Source organism: Thermobia domestica, chromosome 2 (assembly GCF_964235325.1).
Source record: "Thermobia domestica chromosome 2, izTheDome1.hap1.1, whole genome shotgun sequence".
Lineage (NCBI taxonomy): Eukaryota > Metazoa > Arthropoda > Insecta > Zygentoma > Lepismatidae > Thermobia > Thermobia domestica.
The window spans coordinates 110,832,647-110,860,112 of NC_137455.1; the positions used below are offsets into that span (position 1 = coordinate 110,832,647).

A 27,466-nucleotide genomic window follows, 5' to 3' on the forward strand; every position below is an offset into this window, starting at 1 on the left:
AACATTGCTAGAAATGTTGACCATAACCATACAGTTAATAGTAACTGCTGGTCTACATTACAATAAACGTGATTCAACAGTCTGAAAGTAAACGGATACAGAGAAAGAACAATAATATTACTAGTAACCGTTTTCTACAACACATGGGTGCCAATGATTCAAATACAGTATTATACAGAGTGTTTCAAAACAACACCGACAACGTGTGGGAGGTGATATCTGACACCAAGATAAGAAAAAGTATAGACCAATCTGGGTGCAGAAATCCGTCATTGCGGAGTTATAGACAGCCAAAAACATGAAATATGAACTTTAAAGGTCCATAGCTTCAATACTATGGGATCTATCGTAGTCGGGCTAAGACATCACTTAAGAACTCATTTTTGTACGCTATCCAAAAATACATATTTCAGAATCCTGCAGTACTTCTGCAATAACTTTTATAGAGGGAGTTTGGCTACGGGCATATAATTTGAAGTACTCACCAACTACCTCTATAAAAATTGTTGCGGAAGTACCACAGGATTCAGAAACATGGATATTTAAATAGGGTACATAGTAGTTCCAAAGTGAAGTCTTGACCCGACTGCGGTAGGTCCCATAGTTTTGGAGCTATGAACTTTTAAAGTTCATTTTTCTTGTTTTCTGCAGCTTATAACTCCGAAATGACGGAATTCTGCGCGCAGGTTAGTGAATACTTTTCGTCTTATCTTGGTGTCAGGAATCACCTTCCAAACGTTGTCGGTGTTGCTTTGAAACACCCTATATACATTACAATTGCCAAAAATATTAGCGTCTAGGGGGAAGATACTGGTATGCGACATTTCTAAACTTTCGAGTAAATTAAAAAAACGTCAAACATTCCCATATAATATAATGCAAAACCGTACTAAACAAACCTCTCCTGCCATGTGCAGATATATTTCCGAACTTCAACACTTACGTACTGTTTCTGTCAACCAGTCCTTTCCCAATCTACCTAATAATACCATTTCGATAGAGGTGGTGCTTAAGATTATTTTCCTCCGAGTCGCTCAAATATAATAGAAACGAGTAATTATTTTGACCAATCTTTCACTACTACAAGTATAATTATTAAAATTCAGTTGGAAGCGGGTTTTCATCGAGGACATTCTGAAGGATGCCTACGATTGGATCTGCAATCAGATAATCTACTCCAATACGTACTAAAGCCTTCAAGAGGTACTCCAACTGAAAAGTAGAGAAAAAATATTGGTTTTATTTGCACAGTTAAGTTTATATAATACCTTAAGTTCCTAAAGATACATAAATATATTTAATACTGAAAGTAATGATACAACGATATTTATTATTCACGGCAGCCGAGTTTGACTTTCAAAACTGTTCTAACGTTAACCAATACATTTACTGCAACGTTACCGATGCTGCAATATGTAAATCCGATATGGTTACATGCTGTTTGTTCTTCGTGAAACAAAATCTGACCATGTCGCAATATTGGTCTAAACTTCTCACATAAAGTTTGACAAGAAAGTGTCTCAGAAGCCTCTGCTTTACGCTAGACATCAATTCAGCTGCTGTGTATTATAGTTCATATTAGTGGCGTATCTAGAATTTCCTCAAGGGGGATTTATTTTTTGTTTAGGGTGTGATTTCTGTATTTATATCTTAATATAGCTAGTATTTTTAATTTTCCGTAGCATCTTAAATTTCGAAATCCCCTTTGCATACGCCACTGATATGTCAGAGACAAAAGTGGCTGAAAGATATCATGATTCCTTTTGGTTAAAAACAAATCGTAATGAGTTCATTTCTTTCAATTTCAAATCATGTTAGCTAGAGGTTGATTAATGTGTGCATTGGTTTGTTCGGGTTATTCAGGGGCGTATTTGCTCATGTGTCAAGATAGGGCATGGCTGATGACAGAATGTTATTTGGGCGGCAAATTTTCTAGAATTGGCTATTCTTTCATATTCCAGTTCGGGAAATTTTAGAAGTTCGTTATGCATTCGCAAATAGAAATGATAGATATTATTATCATTATATCGAAAGTCTTTTAAAATATCATCTTCTAATACACATAGACTATCATGATGTGATCGACATTTCTTTCCTAAAGAAAGCGCAAAGGAATCTTTACAAGTAATCAAATCAACAAACCATAATTTTACTAACTTAAAGTTTTAAGTTATTTTATTTATATCTTTCCCTACTTCAACTTTCATCTTGATTATTCTGTTCACTATCTCAAATTTTCTACACCGGGTTTGTTGATGTTAAGAGGGCAACATTTCTTTAATGAGCTAGAGCGACAAAAATGTTACGTATGGTCTTGTGGTTATCTCATTTGCTTCTACAACTCACTGCGCCAATTACGTACTTTACCTTTTTTCGCTTTTATTTATTAAAGTGACTTCGGTAAACAACGCTAGTCCGGTAATAACGTCATTGGAAATTTTATATACCGCTAGCATGTTTCGTAAGTTGATCATTCACAGTTGTATGGTATGTAATACCACTTATCTTTCTGTATATAAGAAACAGTGACAGATCAGATGATAATTGAGACATGCAGCATGTGACAGTAAATGTTCTAATTTTTACATTCCTAATACGGGTTACAATCTCAGAAATGCGTTCTCAATTGTGTCGTATCGAACCAGATAACCTATTGCCAAGTTAAGAATGTAGTGGAGTTATTTCCCTATATGTCTATTTATAACGCCTTCTCCTATCACTCAAAATTTTTGGTGCAGAGTTATAGTTCTTCTGCACATTATACTTCTGTTTCCTCATTGCATTATAGCGAAGAGTTCACTCTCTTGCCCATGTACATTTTACAGTTCTAGATATAAAACGACCTGATTACCACAACAATATGTTAAATTGGTGGCGTTATTTACGGAAGATACCTTATGTCTCTTTTGAGTTATATGACATAAAATTGTCATTGAACTACAGATTTATTTTATTTGAAGCCATAACTGAATTCGTGAACTTTTTCTACAGCCCATCAGCAATGACAAATCCAGAAGAGCGCTGCAAAATATAGAGTTGCTATGTAAATTGTCGGTCCCGAAATGCACTTTGGGTATAGAATAAATCAAAATCTAGATGAGATCTTACGAATAATTATATCGATGAACAACATTTAGAATTTTACTTTCATTTGTATTCTCATAGAAAGGAAATGGGAATACTACCACATTTTTTCTCAGGAGGGATGAAGAAGGAGAATATACATAACAAAGGAGGAGGGGAATTACACAATACTCTACTCGGGTTACATTAAGATCAATTTTATTTTTGTTTTGCGTCCCTTTCAACAACGAGGCTATACGAGAGTGGATCTACAGCTTAACGTGGAATCCGAAAAACATGAACTCAGGCCGGAAATCGGAAACGGGTCTCCCATGATGGTACGTACGTTAAGATGAAGAAGGGCGTGTTGGTTGAGGAACGAATATGCCAACAACCGACAATGATGACAATGAAGTGGAAATAATATATGACTAGATAGTGACATATTGCAGCACGAGAGAAGGGTTAACGTCAATTCCATAGTAATGGGAGATTTCAAGAGTGTTATGGAAGAAGAAGCTGCTAGTAAAATAGTGGATCATTTGGACCATGAGGAGAAATGCAAAGGACCAGATGCTTATCGATTTCTGTAAGTAACATGACATGCTGGTGATGATTACATCCTTTAAGAAAAAGAAACTAAGTTGTACATTTGGAAAAGTCCAGGAGATAAAGAAAATGCTACCAAGTCGTTTACTTTTTGGTCTAGCAACGTTTCAGAAATAGTGTACGGAACGTGAAGATACTACCAAGAGCGGGCATTGATTTGGACCACAATCTCCTAATGGTAGAGGTGTAAACTTGATTGAAGTCAATCAAGAAAAATGGAAGGAGAAATTTAAAAAAAATGGAATTTAGGACGACTATCATGACAAAGAAAAGGTAGAAGAAGAAATATGTGCAATGGATGATTTGGTAGGTAGCGTAGAAAATTACTAGGGGAAAGTTAAACAGATTTTGCTAGATAGTCTCAACAACAGTCGCAAGATGGAAAGAGCATCGAAAATATCATGGGTTACTGAAGCGACGCTTAAAAAGATGGAGGAACACACAAAGGAAGAAAGAAGAAACAGAATAATGAATTTACAAGAGAAACAGACAGAGCCAGAGAGAAGCACATGAAAGAGATATGGGGAATTAAATAATGGAAATAATGGAAGAAATAATGAAATTTCAACGGCACGACGGATATGATCTTATTTATCAGAAAGCAGAGGAATTAGGAGGGAAAATTAACAAAAGTGTAAGCACATTTAAAATCGAAGTTCAACCAGGTTACATAGTTACTAATTATTAAATAATCCTTAGGGTCTCGTAGGAATACATAAAGGATCTGTATGACCAGAAGTTCCGTCCATGTTATATTGCGATCGAAGCAGAGTAAGAGATGGATGAAAAAGAAAAAAGTATCCAATATATTGAAAAGTGAAGTAGTATAAGACATCAAAGACATGCAAAAGAGGAAGACTACTGTAGGCGACAACATACTACCAGATTTACAAAAGGGTTATGAGAGAATGCATTGAAGACCCTAATTTCACTTATTAACAAGATCTACCTGAGTGGAAAATGACCAAAGGATATTCTATATGTTATAATAGTTACATTACCAAAGAAAATGAACGAAAGAAGCTCAGTGATCTCAAAACCATTAGCCTCATTTTCCACATTAGAAAGATTATTGCACACATGCTGAATAAGCGGCCGGAAAGTAAGATATAATAGAAGAGATGTTCGAGGAAGATCGATTTGGATTCTGGAAAGGAATATGAACCAGACACGATATTTTGTTGATGAGATTATATCAGGACGAGTTCTTGGCTTAAAGAAAGAGTTGTATTAATGCTTCATCAACTGGTGAAAAGCTTTCGACAGAGTCAATTGGGCAGAACTTCTGAAAATACTTAAACATATCGGAGTCAACTGGAGAGATCGTCGACTTATTCCCAATCTGTACACAGGACAAAGAGTGAAGTTGCGCCTCAAGCAAGGAAAACTATATCACCCACCTATTCAACGTTTACAGTGAATACTTAATGAAGAAGGCATTAATGGAAGTTGGAGATTTTACGATTAGAGGGCAGATCATCAACAAGGACGATTATAGCTAGACTCGAAGAAGGACTGCATCAAAGAGATCAAATCAAGAATCGTTGTAACCAGAGGAATTCCACGAGAAAAGATCGATTCTAGTAGGCTTAACATTGGACTATAAGGAAAAATGGTCAAGTGTTCTGTATGGAGTATTTGATGTATGTTTCGAAGACTTGGATACTATGGAAGTTATAGAGAAGAAATATTTAGAGAATTTCGAAATGTGGTGTTAGAGGAAGATAGAAAAGACAATTTATAAAGAGAATAACAAAGAAAGGAGTTTTAAAACGAGGGGATTGAACACATCTTGCGAAGACTTTTTCTTCTTCATAATGATATAGAGGGGAAAATGGAAGGAAAGTGAAGAGTAGGAAGAACACAATCGATAGATGATTTGCAAAATAGAAAATATTGGTAGTTCAAAGAAGAAGCTGAGGATTGAGAAATGTGTAAGAAATATTTTTAGACCTGGACTTACGGGAAAAGAAAATAATAATAATATTTTCCTTGTAGGAAACGTTAATCAAAATACCTAATTCGTAACATTGCTCTTGGCAGGATCCGGACGAAGATCTTTGAACTTTACTACGTGGCTATTGTGAAAGATTGGACTGAAGCAGGGGCGTCATTTAGGGGGAGGCAGGAGCGGGCAATTGCCTCCCCCAAGATTTGAGGAACACATATACTTTAATCAATTGTATACTAATATACCAGTACAAAACATGAAAGTCTTATGTCGGGGGTACTCTTACCCCCCCAACCGAAGTCTGAACTGACGCCCCTGGACTGAAGTCGCATCCTTTGCCTAACTGCGAATTTGTATGATACTTATAGATAGACTAACAATACTTAAAATTTGATATTCATGTTCATTTTCATTTCTGCAGCGTTAGAGACAACATTCTTCTTCATGAGTGGAGGATCCGCAAACTGGAATGCTACACCACCTATTAGGGATGCGCACGAGACAAGATTTAAGGCTGTCTCGTCTCGAAAATGTGCTGTAAAAGTGATGTCTTGACTCGAAAAATGTATTCTTTTCTATTGGAAGAGCTGTGTCTCGACTCGAATTTTGTCAGGAAAATTATGTCTCGTGTGCACCCCTACCACCTATTCTATTCCGAACTTATAAAATAACTACAATTACAGTTTATGTAACTGATATACGGTACTAATGTAGTTTGCTATAAAAGACAATACTCACCTGTGGAACAACAACTGGAGTAATTGAGTTCTCGTCTTCAAAATCTATTTCAACTCGAACAACGTATACAGCGTAGAAACTTATAATGCTAACCTCTCCTGAGGTCTCGTTGGCACCAAGCTGTTGAGTAAAAGGATGAATTAATTTTAATTATAGTAATAATAAGCTGTAAGATAATTAACAACAATAAATATAGTAATAAGAACTTTTTAAGTTGTAAATTTATTTGTTATGTATTCTTTCTAACTGCATTGCTTTGAGTATGTTACACTGAGAAAAATCCGTTATCCGGAGAGCGGTATATTGTATATACAATCAACGATTTTCACATGATAGTAAGGCAAAAGTACATGTCGAAATGATGTACCATACTAGTGACATTATCTTTTGCCACATTGTCTAAATCCTATTTTCTTTGCCGCTCATGTATAATGATATGAACACCAATCAGTGAGAAAGAAATTGTGTACATTTATTGCTTTGAACAACCTTTTCTAAGATCACTTATTATATTGCACTTGTAACAACCGTCGTAATTAACATATCTTTGTTCAGTGGCTGGCTTTGTTCAGAGCTAGTCCTCGTAATCTTGGAAGGAATTGTCCAATGAAAAATTTACTTTATCATTTCAATAATATAGCTAATTTTTAACATAGTATCGATTCAAGGAGTATACATTGAATTTGAGAAACAGTATTAAGCCACAGCTACATTATTTAAGAAATGCTAAATTTGTCAACAAATTTTCTTCACTAGTATGAGAAACATATTCCTCTTCACTGCTGCGAAGTAAATCTTAAGACTTTTTTCGCACGTGTTCTGACACTACTTATTAGCTTGAGTCATGCTGCTCCGATATACGGTATAGGCTGTTCATTCTGAAATATTTACGATCATACTTATGGGGCAATAATGATTTAAATCACTTGTGCTACTTGAAACATTTTTTGAAACTTCTTACTGACAGTTAAAAGTACTATAGATGAGGACCTGCAAGCAACTCTTACTTTGACCAAAATATGGTATAACATACCTTCCCCCAGCTCTTGATTTATATAAAATTTCCCCCGTTAGAAGTCATAGTTCAGAAAATCTAGTCTTATCTACAGCCGTAGACTGGCGATGCAAGAACAATTTTTATACAAACTATCAAGGTTGTACGCCCAATAGTCTCTGAAATCTGGTAATGAGTGAATCAGTGGATATGCTGTTTTATGTGTGCGTATATATATATATATATGTGTGTGTGTGTGTGTGTGTGTGTGCGTATATGTACGTGCACCTTTGCAGCCCCTAAAATCCGGCCCTGTATATATGTATACATGTATGTAATATATATATCTGCAGGGTCGAATCCAGGATTTTCTGAGAAGTGTGCACCAAATAACTGGCAGTACATTTGGATTAAATTTGAATTTTTTAAATGCCTTTAAGTATCTGTGGTGTAAATGAGGAATTGTCCTGGAAATGCTAAGTATCCGCTCTCGATGAACCCTTTTTCTTCAACCCTGGACTGAAACTATTGATTTTGCAAAATTCACTGCTAGCTTCTCACTTTAGGTAGTGTATATTTACAACGAAGGGGGTGCATGTGCTCCTTTGCACCCCCCTAAATCCGGCCCTGTATTTCTATATATGTATGTACGTAGATATATTATGTTTATTCAACTTTTCCTAGTAAGATACAAGGTTTAATTTCACGTGATGAATGCTTTTAATACTTCAAGTTTCCATAGGCTTATTGTTTTAGTAAGAAACTACTCATTCTCTTTATTATTTTTAAAGGCAAACAGAAAAGCACTTCGAATATTTAGTAATTAATGTAATAAAAACTCTAAAAAAAATTATTCTGAAGACTGTAAGATATACTTACTTGCAAACTCATAATAACATGATCAGCTTGAGCGAGAACTAACGTACTTAAGATATCAGCCCCGTCAAGGTCTGCATGAAGAATGTAATTAGCTGTAAGATTGTTGATAACAAGTGCAGCCGTAAGGGTAGTGAGACCATCAGTTGATTCATTGACAATAACTTCTCCCTCTCTATGAATACTCTGTAAATCATTCACAGTTCCATTATCCACCGCAACATGTAAATGAATGGGGACATCACTTATTTCATCGCTACACAAAAAAGATAAAATAATATTGTAATCATATATGTGTACTTATGGAAGAGAAATATTTATAAAATACAGGTTATTAGCTGAAAAATATGGCGCCAATTTATAATGTATTGCAGAGCAGGGCAAAATAAGAATCATGCTTGATGGCTATATTATTCTATGTTCTTTGCCCCATTCCTCAAAGCGGTGGTTCACGGAACGTGCGTAAGTCATACCTTTTTTTTGAATTTTTGTTCTATTTTGCATATCCTGTTTCTTGTTTCATGGTTCTAGCAGGGGTGATTGTGTAAAGTAATCCAGTGGTGTATGCAGAATTTGTTCAAGAAGGGTTCGAGTTCTCAATTTTATATCGTTTCAGGACAAGCGTGATATTTTGTATATACTTCCTAATTTAGTAATTGTTTATTTTTCAAGATTTAGGATATAGGATATAGATTTTTGGGCTCTCGGTATCTAAGGCCATTTAGCCCGTCACGTTTTAAGGGATGACGTCTCTCGTGAGCACACCATCCGGGAAAAGGGAAGGAAGGAAGCGGTCTGGGACCTATAAGTTAGGTACCACCCCGGCATTTGTCTCGTGTGAATGAGGAAAACCCAGGAAATCCTCATTCAGGTTGGCTGGCCTGCAGATGATCTTGCTCAACAGAAGATTTTATACGAAATTCCCTTGTGTATATCATCGATGTAGTCACAAAGTCACGTTCCTTTCCACACTAATACGAAGAAAAATATATGTTTAAAAAAATATGGACGCTAATTCCAGTTTTACAAATGAGGAAACACCAAACACACATTTTAATTATTTTGGTATAAAATCTGTAACCCGGATTGAAGTCCATGAAAGATTCACGAACATACCGTAAGTCATAATGCTTGGTGTTACTCTCTGTTCACGTATTCTGGTTTGCTCCTATCGGTATACATTGCTGTCATGGAGCAGCTCATTAAACGCCAGTCCATCCGTACAATTTACACATTTTTCGTGACTGAAAAACCTTTCGTTTTATACGTCCTTGAGATGGGCGAGAAATCAGAAAAGAAGGTGGAGCGTCTAGGCTCTGTGATGATTGAATGTTGCATGGGAGGAAAAGAGGAATGTTCTGATTTCGTGGCGAAAAGACTTAAAATTTTATTGTTGCAGGGCTTGATACCTCTGCAATAGTTTTCTGAATCATTGTTTGCCTTGTGACGCTCATACACAAATTAATAAAAAGGAAAATATAAAATTTTCTTCACTTTAAATTTAGGAATTTAATAATACTTGATACATATATGTTTACGTAACTTGCTTGCATCCATTTAAAAAATGAATGAATATTATTGAACAACGTTTTAAATGAATTTATGTCTCAAATATGAAAGGTAAGGGAAAAAAACAAGGAATGTCCATGTGTGTGTGGTTTGACCTATCTGTTGGTGACTCTTGGTACTATTTCACTACGTACAATAACGAATGAATGACCTTTAACTTTATTAAGTGAGCGTTCTTGTAATTCAACCGTATTCATTTTGTACGCGGTTTTCAATATTAAAAAGCCGTTTTCTCGAAAATGTAGTTTTGTGACATTCCTTCTTTTTTCCCCTTACCCTTCATATGTGAAATCATGCATGCTAAGTCCAGGGTTGGCAAGGTAATTTACTTGTTACATATTTTACATAAATTACGCGTAATTTACTAGTAATATACGTTATGTAGAAAATCATTTTTTTTACGCAGACGTAGAAAACTATATTTCTTTCATTAAAACTAAGATCACTTTGAATAGTCGGTTATATTGTAAGCTTAGTTTTCTTATTTAAGCATTAAAACATTATTATCTTCTAAACATTAGGTTTAAAAGTGATGATTTCATGCCAAACCATAGTAATAAAAGATAATTTTGGATAGTCCCTCGCCGGCCCACTACTACTTTCCACCTATTAGCGCACACACAAGCACAACCACCCAACATATAAGCACACACATTAAAAATATGTGTTGGTTCGGATATGTTTGAAAGTATCAAGTAACCTTTTGATTATAACAATTTATTGTTATACCTTTGCAGCTTTTAGTATAAAACTCGAAATATTTCAGTATACTTTGAAACTTCTATTAGAAAAGGAAAAGAGATTGACTGTTAGGCTTATTTCACCTTCATATTACACACACACACACACACACAAAAAAAAAAAAAAAAAAACAGACATAACTGATACGAAAAATACTGAACAGAATATTGAAATAATGAAATTTTAGAATTAACAGATTTGTTTTTCTTCCCCATCCCAACGATACTATATATACCACTTCACTTAGCACTGGAACATATTGAATTTTCGATGTAAAAGTTAGATTCTCATTTTAAACACACACAACTGAAAAAATATAAAAGCACCCAACAGAACATTATACTACATTTTTCGGAATGAACTAATTTATTTTGCTCTTTTCTTCCAAGTCCAACAACAACACTAAATATATTACTTCCCTTAGCACTTGACTATCATTTGAACTTTTAATGTAGTAATTTTTCATGCTCATAATAAATAGACAAAACTGAAGAAAATACTCAACAGAATATTGAACTACTTGTTTCTTCGTTGTTTTTGGAAAGAAACAATTTGTCTTTATTCTTAGTTCGAATACTGAATATATATCATTTGGCTCCAATAACACTGAGTATATCATTTCATTTAAAACTTAGCCATTATTTTAATTCTAAAAAAAAAATGTTACATGCAATTTCCATTATAGTTTAGTACAATTCAAACACAATACTCTTAATCACACTAATATTCATAACTTGAGTGGTCTTGTAATTTGAGGGTGTAGTATATTTGAAGTAGTTTCTTCGAACGTTCGAAGCTGAGCCAGTTCCTTGTGACGTTATGAACAAAGGACCAATTTGAGAAGTCTTTCAATTTGCGTTGAAGATGCTAGGATGTTCAGTAACTTCATAACAAATTCCGACAACTCCTTATGTTCCCAAGTAGCGAAATACTAGAATGTGCGTGGTGTTATAATTCCTTTCTTTATAAGTTCTTCAAATTTTCCACATTTTCCCCGATATTGCTGGTAGCTAGTTATTCCTGAAGGGTTGAGGTTTTCCAACAGAAACTCCTCTACTTGTTCGTGATGCTTTTCTCAGACATTGCAGAAAGTCGTCACAAATGGAGACCACGAAGGCTTACCATTATTGTTGTATTGCACAATAGTTTCTCCTACGGCTTCTCTGGCATAAAACTATTCTCGATTACAGAGGGTTTAAAACATGAAACATGATGAAATGGGTTTTGAACAGTCACGCGTGCAAACCGTATTATACAATGCTACTTTACAAAGCCAATACAAAATTCCCAGTTTATGCTTACGGATTAAGTTATGCGAAATCCAGCTAGATTCCATACAATTTTAGGAAGAATTTTTTTTTAAGCTCAGCGCGTAGAATGTTTTTTTTAATTTGTAGAGCTGTTTCTAATTTTTTACGTACTTTACATATTTTACGTAAATTACGCGTTTTTACGCGTATTTTACGCGTCACATAGAAAACTTTTTTTTTACGCGTAATTACCTAAGTCACAGACAAATATGTAAATGTTATGCTTGTAATTCAAAGAAATAATTATAAAATAGCAATAAGTAAAGGATAGCAAAATACTGGAAAATGAAATTCCAAATATTGCAAAGAAATAAACAAACATGAATTTATCTTGTTTTTAGTAGACTCAAGGTAAGAATTATCGTGGATGTGAATTTATTCTCAAGTCATGTATGGTAGGTTTAAGGCATGGAACACAAAATGAGTAAATTCGGTTTCCAACATACATACGGAACTTTACTCACATTTTGGAGCTTCCGTAACAATATATATGGTTAGCAAACGCATCTTCAATATGGGATACCAGGATTCAATTACCAGTAGAAGCACGTGGGTTTTAGATTCTAATGTAAATAATAAATCTAGGTATTGGTAAATCTACGTAATTATAGCGGTATTCTGAAAAACACCTGCACGTAGGTGAACTTTCTCATTCATTATTAGGAAGGTGATTATCTTGGGTTAGAATTCCGTAGTAACTATTTTCCAGGTTGTTCTTCAATCTCACCTTACAAATTCTTAATTGGCTCCGTTACAAATATAAAACCTGAACTGTTTTCTTCCCAAAACTATTTCCCATACCATTAAGAATTACAATTAAATCCATTGCGTACTTCTCAAACTTATTAACATCTAGTAATTTCCTCTATTACAGACAAAATTCGCCCCTCATATACTGTTTGAAACAAATGTTCATTGTAAGTTCATACTTCTTTTACAACAAAACTAAACTTCATTCTCTTCATCTCCGCCCTTTTCCATGTTTATATGAGGTAGGCATTACAGTTTCCATCACTGTTCTCTATCCTGGGCGTTCTCTATTCTCTATCCCTTCTTCCTCAGTTCATTTCGTATATTGTCCTTCTGTCTCATCTTCGCTCTCCCTCTCTTCCCTTTAGCAAGGACTTCCTGCTTTCCAATTCACTTTCCCATATAGTCGTCATTTCTTCGTTTCATATTTCCAAGCATATCAGCCTCCATTCTTGAAACGTTTTACTCAAGTAATGTAACTTTAACAGTGCCTCTCATACGTATAATCATTCCTTATTATATCCTTCCTCGTCACACGAAACATTCATCTTAACATTCTCATCTCCGCCACTTCCATCTTCTTTCCCTGAGTTCTTGTGATCGCCCACGTTTCACTACTGAACATCGTGACCGGTATTATTACCGTTTCATATACAGTATATAGCCTTTTCACCTCCAACAGCACCCCACTGATTTTTCTCCATTTTACCGAGTTAGATTTTATTCTGTCTTGAGTTACAATATATTGATAGTAATCCTCTATCCTAGTTGATGTCCGGTTCAAAATACTTAAATTTCAAGGTAGGTAATTGCCTATCTCCTTGTAGCTGTAGGGAGCTCCTGTCTTCTGTGTTGAGTGACAGATATTCTGTTTTTGTTCTACTTATTCTCGTGCCTCTTTCTTCCAAAAATCATCTCCACCTCTTTGATTTCTTCTCTGCCTTATCTTTGGATGTTTCCCATGTAATGACATCATCCACAAACAGCATCTTCCATAATGTTCTACTTTTTACTTCCCTCAGCCACACATTCATTATAAAATTGAACAAATATGAGCTGAGAGTTATTTTCTGGTGCAGATCAATTTCCACAGGGAAATCATCTCTATCATGCTCTCATTCCTCTTCACTTGCGACTCTGCTCCCTCGTACAAGTTCTCCTTCTTATACTTTATTGCCACTTGAGAGCTTCCTCGTTTCACCAAGGAGGCTCCTTCCCTTGTGGCGATTCCTTTCTGATTTTATTCCCTAAGACTTTTCTACAACTCTTCTTACGGTGTGACTTCAACTCCTACCATTGTTGCACGTCATCTACTTTTTTTCTTTTCGAAGTTCAAGTTACAACTTTGATGTACCACAACTCAAGAACAACTGCCCTCATATCTCATATGAGTACTAAAGTAGTCAAACACTACAAGCATTTAAATCCAAGGTTACATGAGTTTTATCGATCTTATAATTATCATGCGCTTACAGATTTGTTTAAAAATATTATATAATCAAAAAAATGAAGAACGAAAACTATTGAAAGAATTAAGTTACTTCTGAAGATTGTATTACAGTCTAGAGAATAGTGAAAGTAAAAAAAAAACAAATAACATAAATAACATAAAACAGTAATCAGTCAATCGAAATAAGGATGTAAATTCACATCACTAATCTTATATACATTATTCACTCATTTCTGCATAGTCTATTGCAACACTAGTTATAAAGGGAACCAAGTACCCTGTCGCTTTTTCACCCACCACCTTCGAACATAGATATATCACCTAAGAAGTAGCTGAAAGATCAAAAATAGTCTTCATCAGCATCAATGACCTTCTGCCAACAAGAAGGCCACGGATTCCATTGCTGTAGAACTTGGTCGTCTGTGAAGCGAAGAAGACATCAAGTGCATTTTGCATCTCTACTAGGGATTTCAACTGGCGTCATATAAGGTGATTATCCAAGGAATGGAATAGATGATAATCAGTCGGTGCAATGTCCGGGCAGTATGGCGGATGCAATAATGGTTCCCATCCAAGGCTATCCAATGGTTATCCTAGCCACGTGAGGATTAGCGTTGTTCTGTAACAGAAGGATCCCTTGCGACTCAGAAATGCTGGCTCAGAGTTTTGATTATTATTATTATTATTATTATTATTATTATTATTATTATTATTATTATTATTATTATTATTATTATTATTATTATTATTATTATTATGGACACGGCTCAACTGCTCACAGTATGGTCCTTTGATCAGCTGGTAGCAGTTCTCGATGCACGATGCCGCGAGCAGTCCACAAACACCAGGAGGACCTTCTTCTGATGCAGTGCTGGTTTCGGCTATTTTGGAACCAATTCCAATGATAACAGGCCGTGGAGCTTCGTACAGAGCCCACTTCTCATCACATGTCAACACTCTGTCCAGAAATGACTACATCTTCAGACGATACGGCAAAGAAACATAGATGTCTGCTCGCGTTGCCTTTTGGTCCGGAGTCAAATCATGTGGGATCCACCGACCCAACTTGTGCTTCAAGTTGATGGGGGTGCTGCCGCATTGTTTCTTCACTCACATTGAATTATAGTCCCAGTTCCTCACATGTCTGGGCACTGGTCACCTCAATTGCTGCCTGAAGATCTTCATTTTATACATGTGTTGGGCTTGTAGCACGTGGTGCGTCTTCGAGTGTTTCGTCACCGCCGATACTTGTTAAACCACCGCTCCACTGTCCGTGTAGACACGACACTCTTGCCAAAGGCCTTGGCATATCTTCCGTTCCGCTACAGCGGCAATGAACACCAGTTTGAACTCGTACAGCATACATGTTCTTATGACGCTCTGTTGAGGACCCATGTTCACTCTGTCCTTACGCAAGTTCACGGTGTAACTGAACTGCTTCAACGAGCTAGTATGTTGGATATACCCACACCAACAACTGACCTTTGCGTTATCTCCATTCGCTTTCAACTCACGGTGTGAGGACAAACTGAATACAGACCTCCACAAGAAGCAACAGAACTTTCTTGGTTACCTTTATATTATTATTATTATTATTATTATTATTATTATTATTATTATTATTATTATTATTAGTAGTAGTAGTAGTAGTAGTAGTAGTAGTAGTAGTAGTAGTAGTAGTAGTAGTAGTAGTATTTTGTAATTTCATTTTAATTAGTAGTTTTTAGTATATGAGAGCTGCAAACTAAATAATGTGCAGTTTGATGTTTTGCTTTTAAATATTAGTAATAACCATTCTATGTATTTTCTTTAAATGTTTGATATGATATACTCACTCTATGCCAATTGAGCCTGGGGGAAGAGGAAGGTGATCGTAACCATTGCTTCTAAGGTCTTCATCGAGTTGAGTGACAATGCTGTCCACGTAGCCATCTGGATCTGTAACATCTTTAGTACTTCTGCGGGCTAGAGGATGATCCTCAGGCAACTTAAACTCCAAAGTTCTTGGTTCTTCTAAAGAAAACAAATTTAACATTTGCATTTAAAAAAGTAGAGAGAAGTATTTCAAGAATTACCAAACAAACGATTAAATATTTATGAATTAAGTATAAGAAATTGAGTATGATTTAACCACAGTAATATATATAAAAGTCTGAAACAATCATATTTAATTCGGTGTTGTCTGACTTCATAGCTGCTTCACGGTTTTATTAAAACCAAGAAGCAACGTACAGAACAAACAGTAGAATTGACGTTATCCAAGTATTACTAGGAAACACATAAAAAACTTCAAGGACATAGTGTATGGTCTTTCAGGTACAGTACGATGAAATCATGGCCAGCAAAATTGCCCACTTTGGACTCAACCTCACACTGAATATAGTTTCGACAGCATGCACAGAAGATTTAGAACTCGCGCTCACTTATCCTCACGCTCAGTTCGTGCAGATGAGGGTAAATGATCGTACATTGATCGTAGGTCTTCATTAATAACATTTTGTAACACCTACCAAACTGCTCCGGTTTCTCTCGCTCTAGGCCCTTTAACTGATTCTCCGTGTGTCAGCTACAAGCGGACTTTTGTTGAGCTATTGAAAGTTGATGTATTTACCTAGGTATTATTTTCGAGTTTTATATCCCGTTTGTAAATAAAGAACAAGACTGGCACCAACCTCTTGACCAAGATGCGAACACAGGTCAAACTGGTCTAACGTTGGCTAGCCGAATGTATTAAACTGCTAAACGATGTTAGTTGCCTGTGTATATATGAAGTAAGTAGGTTTATGTTTTTTATCGCAAAAATTAAAAATATGAAATGAAATCTTTAAGGTCCCACAGTTATGCCGGTTAGGCTAAAGGAGACGGTGATAATGAGAAATGAGTGAAATGGTGGAATGAAGAAAGTGGGAGGAAATGGGAGAACCCCGAGAAAACCCACGCACACGGTGTTTGTCCACAAAGTCCACATGGCGCGAGCTGGGATCGAGCCAGGGACCCCAAGCACCGGAGGTGAACGCTCTACCACTGAGCCACCGCGCCCCCCCCTCAAAAACTAATTTTATAATAAATTTTCACTTATGTCCTTGTTAGAATCTCATAATAATCCTGGACTAGATTCTGGATTCCGACCGCGTAAATGGAATGAGGTGGAAAATAAAGAGCAATTTTTATCATATTTATTTTACATCTTTCGATTGTCTAACAATTTGAATGAAATAGAGTGAAACTGGCGTTTCTGGGTTTAACAAAACGATTTTCCTATCTATATACAGAATATAACATGAACAACTTTTTGAGCAGTACAGATCTGATATATATACAGGGTGGCCCAAAAGTAGGTATACACCCCTGCATTGATCAAGTATAACATTCTAGTTTATGGGTTTATTTGCTTCGGCTATTAGGAGCTTAAGATGTAAGTAAAAACACATTAAGAACAAATAATAAAGAAACTAAGTCTACCTTATGGATAACAATTAGAAATTATATAAAATGCAATAAGCTGATCAGTACGGTACTGTATACCTACTTTTAGGCCACGCTATATATATCAAGGGGGTATCATCGTTGGATATCACATGTCTTGTTTTAATGTAAATCTATCAGTAAAATTAAATACCCGAAGTCTACGAATGGTTAATGACATTATAAAAAAGTGAACACGTACAGGTATCACCAGTGTCGTTAAATGGCCTGGACGTACCACTACAATGAAAGACCGGAACAGAAGGGTCCTGGAAAGGGTTGAACACTCAAATAGCCGTCAACCTATGTAGTTCTAAGTGTAACTGCACAGTTCTGTGAGAAAAAGTTGAAGTAACGTTTAAAATCTTTATAGTCAGTACGCGTCCTGAATCAGAGAAGTGTAGATCTTATTTAGTAACCTAATAATGCGAAAAAGTCAGTAAGCGCAATTCAAAGAGTTCATGAGTTTTCTAACACTACTTTGTTGCTGGAAAGGGGAAACTTTTGTGTACCTTGTGTTCGGAGAGTATTAATTTTGAAAGAAGTGCTTTGTATATACATAGTTGTGAACATCTTAAGTTAGTTACTTTCTCTAGTACAAAAATCATGTGTACAATATTTATATGTATGATGATTCGAAATGTACAAAAAGCGCACAAGAACTCCACTCTATATTGTTACGTGTACCTCTTGAACTTGAGTACTTTCTGTAATTTTTGGCGGCATCTTTTACTTTCCTTTTCTGTATATATTGTGGCAGGCCTGGGGTATGCGTTTTCGTAGACTGGCACCCACACAAGAGAGTTTAGTAATTAACCAAAATACTCCAAATTGGTCAACAAAGTTTCTGCAAATCATCAATTATAACTCGAGCGGCAAAGTTATAAACTGGAACATGAACTCAACTAACAACCAATCTGAAGATCTTAGTATTACAAGGTAGCGTTGGCCTCGGCCAAGACTTGAGTTCTAATAAAGGATGGAGTATGTTATCTCGACAAAAACTTAATAGCTACCAACCCTTTGGCATATCACTTGAAAAGAAAAAAACTCAGAAATACAGTTCCTTGCAGTAAGCCTGCAGTTTATTGGTCCTACAAGTCCACGAGCCGGACTTTGAGTGTAACTAAGTGTCTATAAAAATGTTTGTAAAAACTTACGTGATACGTTCCAATCTCTAAATACTTTCACTGAGAAAAACTCACAAAATAAAATAAAACTTCACTAGACTGGGAGGACACGAGTCAGTCCTAGTAGAAGGTTTAGATGCACAGGTGTAACTATTTGATCTACCGGTGTATTTGAGTTAGCTAGGCAATGAACCTAGAGTCTATTTAACACACATCAAATAGGGGAGTTTACCAGAGAAGGTTTAGGTGTACATGTATAACTATTTGATCTACCGGTGTATTTGAGTTAGCTAGGCAATGAACCTAGAGTCTATTTAACACACATCAAATAGGGGAGTTTACCAGAGAAGGTTTAGGTGTACATGTGTAACTATTTGATCTACCGGTGTATTTAAGTTAGCTAGGCAATGAACCTAGAGTCTATTTAACACACATCAAATAGGGGAGTTTACCAGAGAAGGTTTAGGTGTACATGTGTAACTATTTCATCTACCGGTGTATTTGAGTTAGCTAGGCAATGAACCTAGAGTCTATTTAACACACATCAAATAGGGGAGTTTACCAGAGAAGGTTTAGGTGTACATGTGTAACTATTTGATCTACCGGTGTATTTGAGTTAGCTAGGCAATGAACCTAGAGTCTATTTAACACACATCAAATAGGGGAGTTTACCAGAGAAGGTTTAGGTGTACATGTGTAACTATTTGATCTACCGGTGTATTTGAGTTAGCTAGGCAATGAACCTAGAGTCTATTTAACACATATCAAATAGGGGAATTTACCAGAGAAGGTTTAGGTGTACATGTGTAACTATTTGATCTACCGGTGTATTTGAGTTAGCTAGGCAATGAACTTAGAGTCTATTTAACACACATCAAATAGGGGAGTTTACCAGAGAAGGTTTAGGTGTACATGTGTAACTATTTCATCTACCGGTGTATTTGAGTTAGCTAGGCAATGAACCTAGAGTCTATTTAACACACATCAAATAGGGAAGTTTACCAGAGAAGGTTTAGGTGTACATGTGTAACTATTTGATCTACCGGTGTATTTGAGTTAGCTAGGCAATGAACCTAGAGTCTATTTAACACACATCAAATAGGGAAGTTTACCAGAGAAGGTTAAGGTGTACATGTGTAACTATTTGATCTACCGGTGTATTTGAGTTAGCTAGGCAATGAACCTAGAGTCTATTTAACACACATCAAATAGGGGAGTTTACCAGAGAAGGTTTAGGTGTACATGTGTAACTATTTGATCTACCGGTGTATTTGAGTTAGCTAGGCAATGAACCTAGAGTCTATTTAACACACATCAAATAGGGGAGTTTACCAGAGAAGGTTTAGGTGTACATGTGTAACTATTTGATCTACCGGTGTATTTGAGTTAGCTAGGCAATGAACCTAGAGTCTATTTAACACACATCAAATAGGGGAGTTTACCAGAGAAGGTTTAGGTGTACATGTGTAACTATTTGATCTACCGGTGTATTTGAGTTAGCTAGGCAATGAACCTAGAGTCTATCTAAATACATATCAAATAGGGTAGTGATAGAACTTCGACCGTCAGTTTCTAAGCTCGCCGGCAGTTTCAGGGTGCACAGGTTCCGTTGTAGAAGCAGATTGCCAAGTTCGAAGGAGGCAGACTTTAACCGTCAGTTTCCTAAGCCGACCTGAAATTATGGCCAGACCCCTGGTTGTCATCAAGCTTTCAGAAACAGATTGCCAAGTTAGCCACTGGGACAAGGTATGGATGGTAACCAAGAGAGTAAGGAGGGCTCCCGGGAAAGCAGGCAGAGAGAGAGGCAGAGTGACGGTAAGGATTACTAGAAACTACTCGGAAATCCTGGGCTAGATCGTACCTAAGACATTGCGGACTCCGTCTTAACAGTACGACCTTGAGGTTATCAGAAAGACGGACCAAGTCCGAAGATCGAACCTAAAACCGGGGTTTTAAAGGGCTCGGTGGGCGTTGTGGTGGGCACCAATTTACGGGTCGGTTGCATATGTGTAACGTGTGCAGACATTGCACTAGGACCGTTAGGTCAAAGGTTGGACATGCATGGTAATCTGAAAGTTCCCTGAGGAGGAACCAAGGAGTGGTCAGCAGCCTGAAAAGGAAGCTGATTGGTTTGCGCACGACACTAAGAGCAAAGTCGAACTGAGAAAAGTTCTCCGTCGGCGGAGAAAGTAGCGATTGGAACACGTCATGCTGATAACAAAATTTAACATCAAGATCGGTTTACAACAAGGTGCTAAATGAGAAGAAGAGATTCTGTTTGTACGCATGCGTGTATGTATGTGTTTTTTGTACTCCGTGTATTTGTGTGTGTTGCCCCCAAACTCTGGCAAAGTGGTTTACATCGAGATGTATAATAATCATGCATAGTATCATGTGAAAATATTAACATGAAAGATTTTATATAATTTTGTACCAAGGATCTTATTCCTACAATTTATCTTTAAAACACTCAGTTAAAACATATATAAATATCTACAGTTTGAGTACAAAAAGATTCTTCTTTTTAGAAGCAGAAACGAAAAGATTTTAAACAGATTATATGGGCTTCTTTTAAAGTCTTCTACCAATAATAATAAAAACATAACTAATACTACGATTACACATATAGTATCCATAGAGTTGTGTAACACAGGCATTTCCCTGTTAGCAGAGGGGATGTTATTATCTACCAGAGAGTTGAACTCTAAGGTCACGCGAGGGGAGATAAGCAGCTAGAATCGAGAAAAGAATTCTTTCCTTCTGGCTAACAGAAAACAAAAACACTCAACACGAATTTGAATTTAAAAAGAAATAAATGAAATACTAATTCTGTTGCAGTAACAAAAATACAAAAAAAAAAAAAAAGAAAAAAAGAAAAAAAAGAAAGAAAGAAAAAATAAGCAAAAATTAATCTGCGAAATTGCGGACACTACAATATGCACGTCTAAGGCGCACACAAGTAGTAAAAAAAAACTGACTCGAATAAAGCATATCTCTTTAGTGCATTAAGCAGAAAGTTCACTAAATATGAAAGAAACTGATAGCATAAAATATTAGTAAATAAATCAAGATATTTAGAATATTTAATGTATAGTAAATATTATACATTATACACGATTAATGTAAAACAACGATTGAAATTAACAATAAACCATAATTTGGAAAAAGTAAAGCATAATTAAGCAAAAAATAAAGCATAATGTGGGTTGCTCTAGATATAACAAAGATATTCGATAGGGATGATGTTATGGTGTTGGGTATAGTCTGAGCACGCTCCTTGTCCCTGATAGGATAACTGTGCATGATACCTAAGCATTTTAGAAAATACAGCACTTTGCATGGCAGTTTTACTAAATGGGTCAATGTTCCTATCAAGATAGCAATAGGGGGCACGGTTGCTTAGTGGTAGAGAGCTTACCTCTGGTGCGTGGAGTCCCTGATTCGATGCCCGACCAAGTTACAACGGTACAAGTACAAGTACAATGGTACCTTGTATGGTACCTTGTATATTAATACTAGGCTTGTACAATGCTACATTATACAATGCTACGTTATATATTAATACTAGCTTGCTGATTTATATATGCAAAAGAAGAAAAAAAATAGATGTAATATGAATGTTTATAGAAATATAGATATTCCAATGTTTAAAATAATAAGGTTTATGGCATGACAACAAGATATACAGAATATAAATAAAATGGAAGCAAATCACTAAAGGAAGGAAGTGTGTATTTATTTTAGTGAGGCTCTTGTTTAATTTAATTTGAGTTGCGAACCGAGGCTATACAGCGATTATATATCATATTTGATTCTATATTGTTGTATAAAATGGTGACGGAAACATCGGGACAGTGAAGAAATTAAGAGTATCGTTTGAAGCAAAGTAAAGCGAGTACCATAGAGCCTCATAGAGGTTTCACCCTCTTACGAAGTGGAAAAATAATATCTAGAAAGAAAGTGAATATTATGGCTAATGAAACAATAGATACACAAATACCTCAGACCGAAAGAATTGTTCCGGAAGGTGTGTTAGATATTCTGAAAGGGATATCTCAACAAATTAAAGACCAGAACCAACAATTACAGGACCAAGCTCAGCGATTTGAGGTAAAGCTTGAGAATTTGCAAGAACGTAATGACGAAAAATGGGACCGACTGCAGAAACAACTAAGCCAGGTGAACCAGGTAATTACAGCCCAATTTGGACACCATGATGAAGAAATGGGCCAAGGTGACTTTATAAAAACCACTAAGAAAACAAATTTTGGGTCTGTATGGGTGGAATTTGTAGTTTCCACAGAGGCGTGATGCTGTATTGGTTGTGCCGGATTATCCCAACTTCTTTCCTCGTTTGAATGTTTTTGACTGCTTTACTGATATTGTTTGTAGCGAAGACTCTGGTATTAATCAGTATGGGAAAAGTTATGGCCATCCTTATCTTGAGAACGCTATTAACTGTTTGCGTTACCCGTTAAAAAAAAAAAAAAATTTGATTCCAATATTTGTGAGATGTGGGAAGAGGACTTGTGTTTCCAACAGTGTTTGTATTGAGTGGCCGAATGAATTAAATCAGTTGAATTGTGTATTCAACAAAAAGACCGGAATGATGTTAGTAAACAATCCGATGATGCTTTCACAGCATGTGATGCAGTGCATTGATTTCCATCATCTAAATGTGATGTTGCAGAGTTTCGAAAATACATCAATGTTTCAATACAGTAGTAGTTTGCATCAAATTAACCTTCGTAACCAAGTTCGAAGTGGACATGTGAGACTAAAGGGTGATCCCAATGTAAAAGATGCAATGCAATTTAGATCCATGTGTGCCGATAATGTAGCCAAGTCTAGCTATAGAAGAAAAGGAAACCATGGCAGGACAGACTACCGTGGATGTCACGTAAAGGACAAATACCGATCTATTAGAAGGCATGATATTACACCTCCAGTGAAACGAAGGAGAATCGAACCTAACCTTAGTTGTGACGATAAATGTGATACCGGTAAGAGAACCGAACCTAACCTTGGTACTGACAGTAGATGTGATTGTGTGACTCGACCTAATCCTAGTGTAAAGTCTTTCCAGCCTTAGTACAAAGTAGACGAAAACAACGCGAAATGTATTACTCCGCGGCTCACACGTGCTTCGGCAGCGAGAGACGTGAACAGCAAGATCGTCTGCCAGCTTACTGTCGTCGCATAATTTCCGAAGTGTAACGCTACGGTTGGTTGGTAAATAATTAACGCACGACACTAACTATTGTTATGCTGAAAATATGAATTTTCTCAAATCGTTATATAAATGAGATTACCTTTGTTGCTGTCGTCCTCTTTTGTATTTTATAGCATGAGACGAAGATGGATTATTGTTACTCATCGTTGCCATGAAACTCTGCATTCTACAATTTCAAATAAGCGGGATCAACGCGCGAATGCATACGCATGCGCAGTAAATACTATATGTCAAAGTACGGGTATGGTTGAAATAAAGCTACATCTGTTATTAAATATTATATATATTGCGTTTCTTATCACGAAATGCAGGATAAATTCAGGTATCTTTATTCGAAATTATTATTTTAGTGGGAATTATATTGCGGTAGGATACTAGTGCAGTGAGACCAAAACCAATCACTGGTCATCGACCGACTGGTAGTCAGGTGGGTTTGTTTACTTCTACTTTTTTCTAAGGGTGGAAAGAGAATAGTACGATTACGTTCGCCTAGGAAGCATGTAAGCATAAGATCTAATCACGTTCGATGGAGATTACGTAGAAATCCCGGAAATGACGAACATTCTCAAAGTAAGAAACAAAGAACTGTATACGTCAATAAAGCGATAGATTGTATTCCGGTTTGTGACTTTCGATGCAACCCAAACAAATGCATTGGTCATATAACTTAAACTAATGTAGGGACGTCTAAAAGGACATATCAAATTAATTCTTAATAAGATCAAATGGTTAAATGTTATGCGTTTTCTTTGATATTTGTATTATCAATTTTATTATTTATGTTCCAGGTTATTGGAGTATATTTAAAAGCATCTTTGTAATGTTAGGGTATAAATTGAAGTTAATAAGTTTTGTTTTCTATAAGCAATTTTATAATGCGTCTGAACGGACCCGTACTCAATTGATTTTGCTTTATGTTATGTGTATTATTTAATGATTGTGCTTCATATTATTTATGTGTTTTCCTGTGATTACCAAAATGAAATATGAATCCCATTATTATTTTCTGATGTTAATAAGACATTAATTATTATGTTATGTCCTGATTATCATCGATATTTCAATCTTAATTTATATTTTGTTTAACTATATCTTATATTCGATCATTCTTTGCTAGACGATCAACCATATGAATATCACATATATCTTTCTCAAAATATTTTTCATGATACCTAAATAGATATTTATTGATTAGTAATAAGCATTTTTATGGCCCTGAAAAAGAATTAAAATAATTTGCAAATGGACACAAAAAGGGACTTAAAATAACATGTTAATCTAATTTTGAATGTACTTCATCGTCGTTGAAATGTATAAATATATGAAGATGATGATAAATATGATAATAATATTGTTATAGATGTAAATATGATATATATGTATGTATAATTATATAAATTATAATTTTTAAATATACGAGGTGCATTCCAAAACTCGGATAATTTTCATATGTATGTAAACGATCCAGAATTCTTTTTCCTTTTTATAAAAGTTAACGGATAAAAACGAAAATTCCGTTCAAGCGCCATAATAAACAACGGTACAAGTACAATGGTACCTTGTATGGTACGGTACAAGTACAATGGTACCTTGTATGGTATATTGTATATTAATACTAGGCTTGTACAATGCTACATTATATATTAATACTAGCTTGCTGATTTATATATGCAGAAGAAGAAAAAGAAAATAGATGTAATATGAATGTTTATAAAATATAAATATTTCAATGTTTAAAATAATAAGGTTTATGGCACGCCGTTGACATGACAAGATATACAGAATATAAATAAAATGGAAGCAAATCACTAAAGGAAGGAAGTGTGTATTTATTTTAGTGAGGCTCTTGTTTAATTTAATTTGAGTTGCGAACCAAGGCTATACAGCGATTATATATCATATTTGATTCTATATCGTTGTAAAGTAAGTGTGGTAAACAGCATCGCATCTGTGGGTTTTCTCATCATACTCCCATTTCCTCCCACATTGTCATTCCACGATTTTTCCATCATCATTCACTTGCCTTAATCTTCGTCTCCCTTAGCTGGATGGGTATAATCGTGGGACATTAAACTGAAAGATATTATTCCATTACATTTAAAGATAGCAATGCTGCCTCCCACGGATCCGCCATTATGAGATTATATGGCGATAGTTCTGTACAATGACTGAACTGTCTTCTTCCAAGTCTCGATCTCAATCATTTGGTCGTCTGTGGGGTGAATTGGAAGGCCTTTTAAGGTCCTGTGTGGATTATCCAAAATTGCTGGCAGCACTGACTATCGCCTTGAGGGAGAAATGGGCGACCATAAAACTTGATGTTAATGAGAATCTAGTGGAAAACCTTTCCAGGATTTTGCATGCTGTGATTCAGCCAAATGGAGGCCTGATGCTTTGTAAGTTGTTGTGGTATATTAAAGTATGGTTTCATTCTTTTCTTTTCGCTTACTTTCCATCTCTAGCCGTACATGTACAGACACCTAATAAACTAATTAACTGTATCTTCGTTTGACAGTCAACTTATGTTTATAATCATAGAAATCACTTTTAAGTAGGGGCAGTAATCAATCAAAAGGTAGTACCTTTAATGCAGAAATTTTGTAAAAATGAAAAAAATAATATTCCCTATTTAATATCTTCTAAATGCTGTAATTTGTTCGATAATCTGCATAGCCTTCCATGGAAGTTTATAATTCAACAACGAAAATGGAGATTTAGATTAAAAATTCCTTTCGCCGAAGATGATTGATGGCCAGGCTTGTGACAATTGGGTAGCCTAACGCTTGAGACAATACAGCAATAAACCACTTTTCTGGTGAATGGAGATTAGTAAGAGTATTTGTTGCAAAGATCAGAAACTTACCTGCAAAGCAAATTTCAGCGATCACGAACACTACCAGAAGTCGTGCAAACATTGTGATCAATGGTTTCTAGTAGTTTTCTTACTAAATGAAGAATAAGAATTGTATTTTATGTTTAAATGTTCACATGAAAATTGATAGTAATCTTGTAAGTATGATAAGATACCAGGAGGAATACTACAGAATTCTAAAGAGACAGGGAATATAACTTTTAACTGAAATGGTCTTATCTTTCCATTCATTTTGGATTACCAAGACATCTATCTAGACAGACATTATCGAACAACTATTTTAACGTTCCCTTTGTATAATATAGTTATGCTTAATTGACGGTGTTCAAAATTTTTGATCGGTAAAAAGCTTAATATTATATAAGGGGTTTCCAACTAGACAATTGCATAGATGTTATTCAATGAGTGCATTATACATAGTATTTAAGCAATTATTTATAACACTAGTTAACAAAGGTTTTGTTACATAACAGGAAATACCTGTTCTTAAAGGAACTTTTTGCGCTGAATTCGAATATGCACTCGGTTTTTCTCCATCACGTACGATTTTCCCGTAACAGAGGGATTTTCGGGAAAATCCCTCAAAAATTTCCCTTTTCGTTTATTTTACACCCCAAGATCTTGTCCCCTTGCATATACTAACATAGAAATTATACCTAAGTATACTTTGATTCATATTTAACAAACCCTCCAAGTTTCGTAATAATCGCTTTAT

The 27,466-nt window shown here is 35.6% G+C and overlaps 1 protein-coding gene across 1 annotated transcript; it reads right to left on the reverse strand.

Moving 5' to 3' along the window:
• On the reverse strand, window positions 1-26,823 carry LOC145679713 (uncharacterized). The gene is made up of 5 exons (XM_081750280.1): window positions 26,743-26,823; window positions 15,887-16,064; window positions 8,235-8,487; window positions 6,362-6,481; window positions 1-1,212 (listed from the first exon to the last, which is right to left on the reverse strand). The coding sequence occupies exons 1-5, from the start codon at window positions 26,792-26,794 to the stop codon at window positions 1,096-1,098; spliced, it is 720 nt and encodes a 239-aa protein (XP_081606406.1). The 5' UTR covers window positions 26,795-26,823; the 3' UTR covers window positions 1-1,095.
• Between the last annotated feature and the right edge of the window lie 643 nt (window positions 26,824-27,466).

Bases quoted from the DNA above. Each gene is read 5' to 3' on its own strand.
- LOC145679713 (XM_081750280.1), bottom strand. From the start codon at position 26,794: ATGTTTGCACGACTTCTGGTAGTGTTCGTGATCGCTGAAATTTGCTTT. The intron at 8,488-15,886 runs GTGAGTATATCA...TTTTTTGTGTAG, and splicing joins CCAGGCTCAATTGGCATAGA to CGATGAAATAAGTGATGTCC. The intron at 6,482-8,234 runs GTAAGTATATCT...TTTACTCAACAG, and splicing joins ATGTTATTATGAGTTTGCAA to CTTGGTGCCAACGAGACCTC.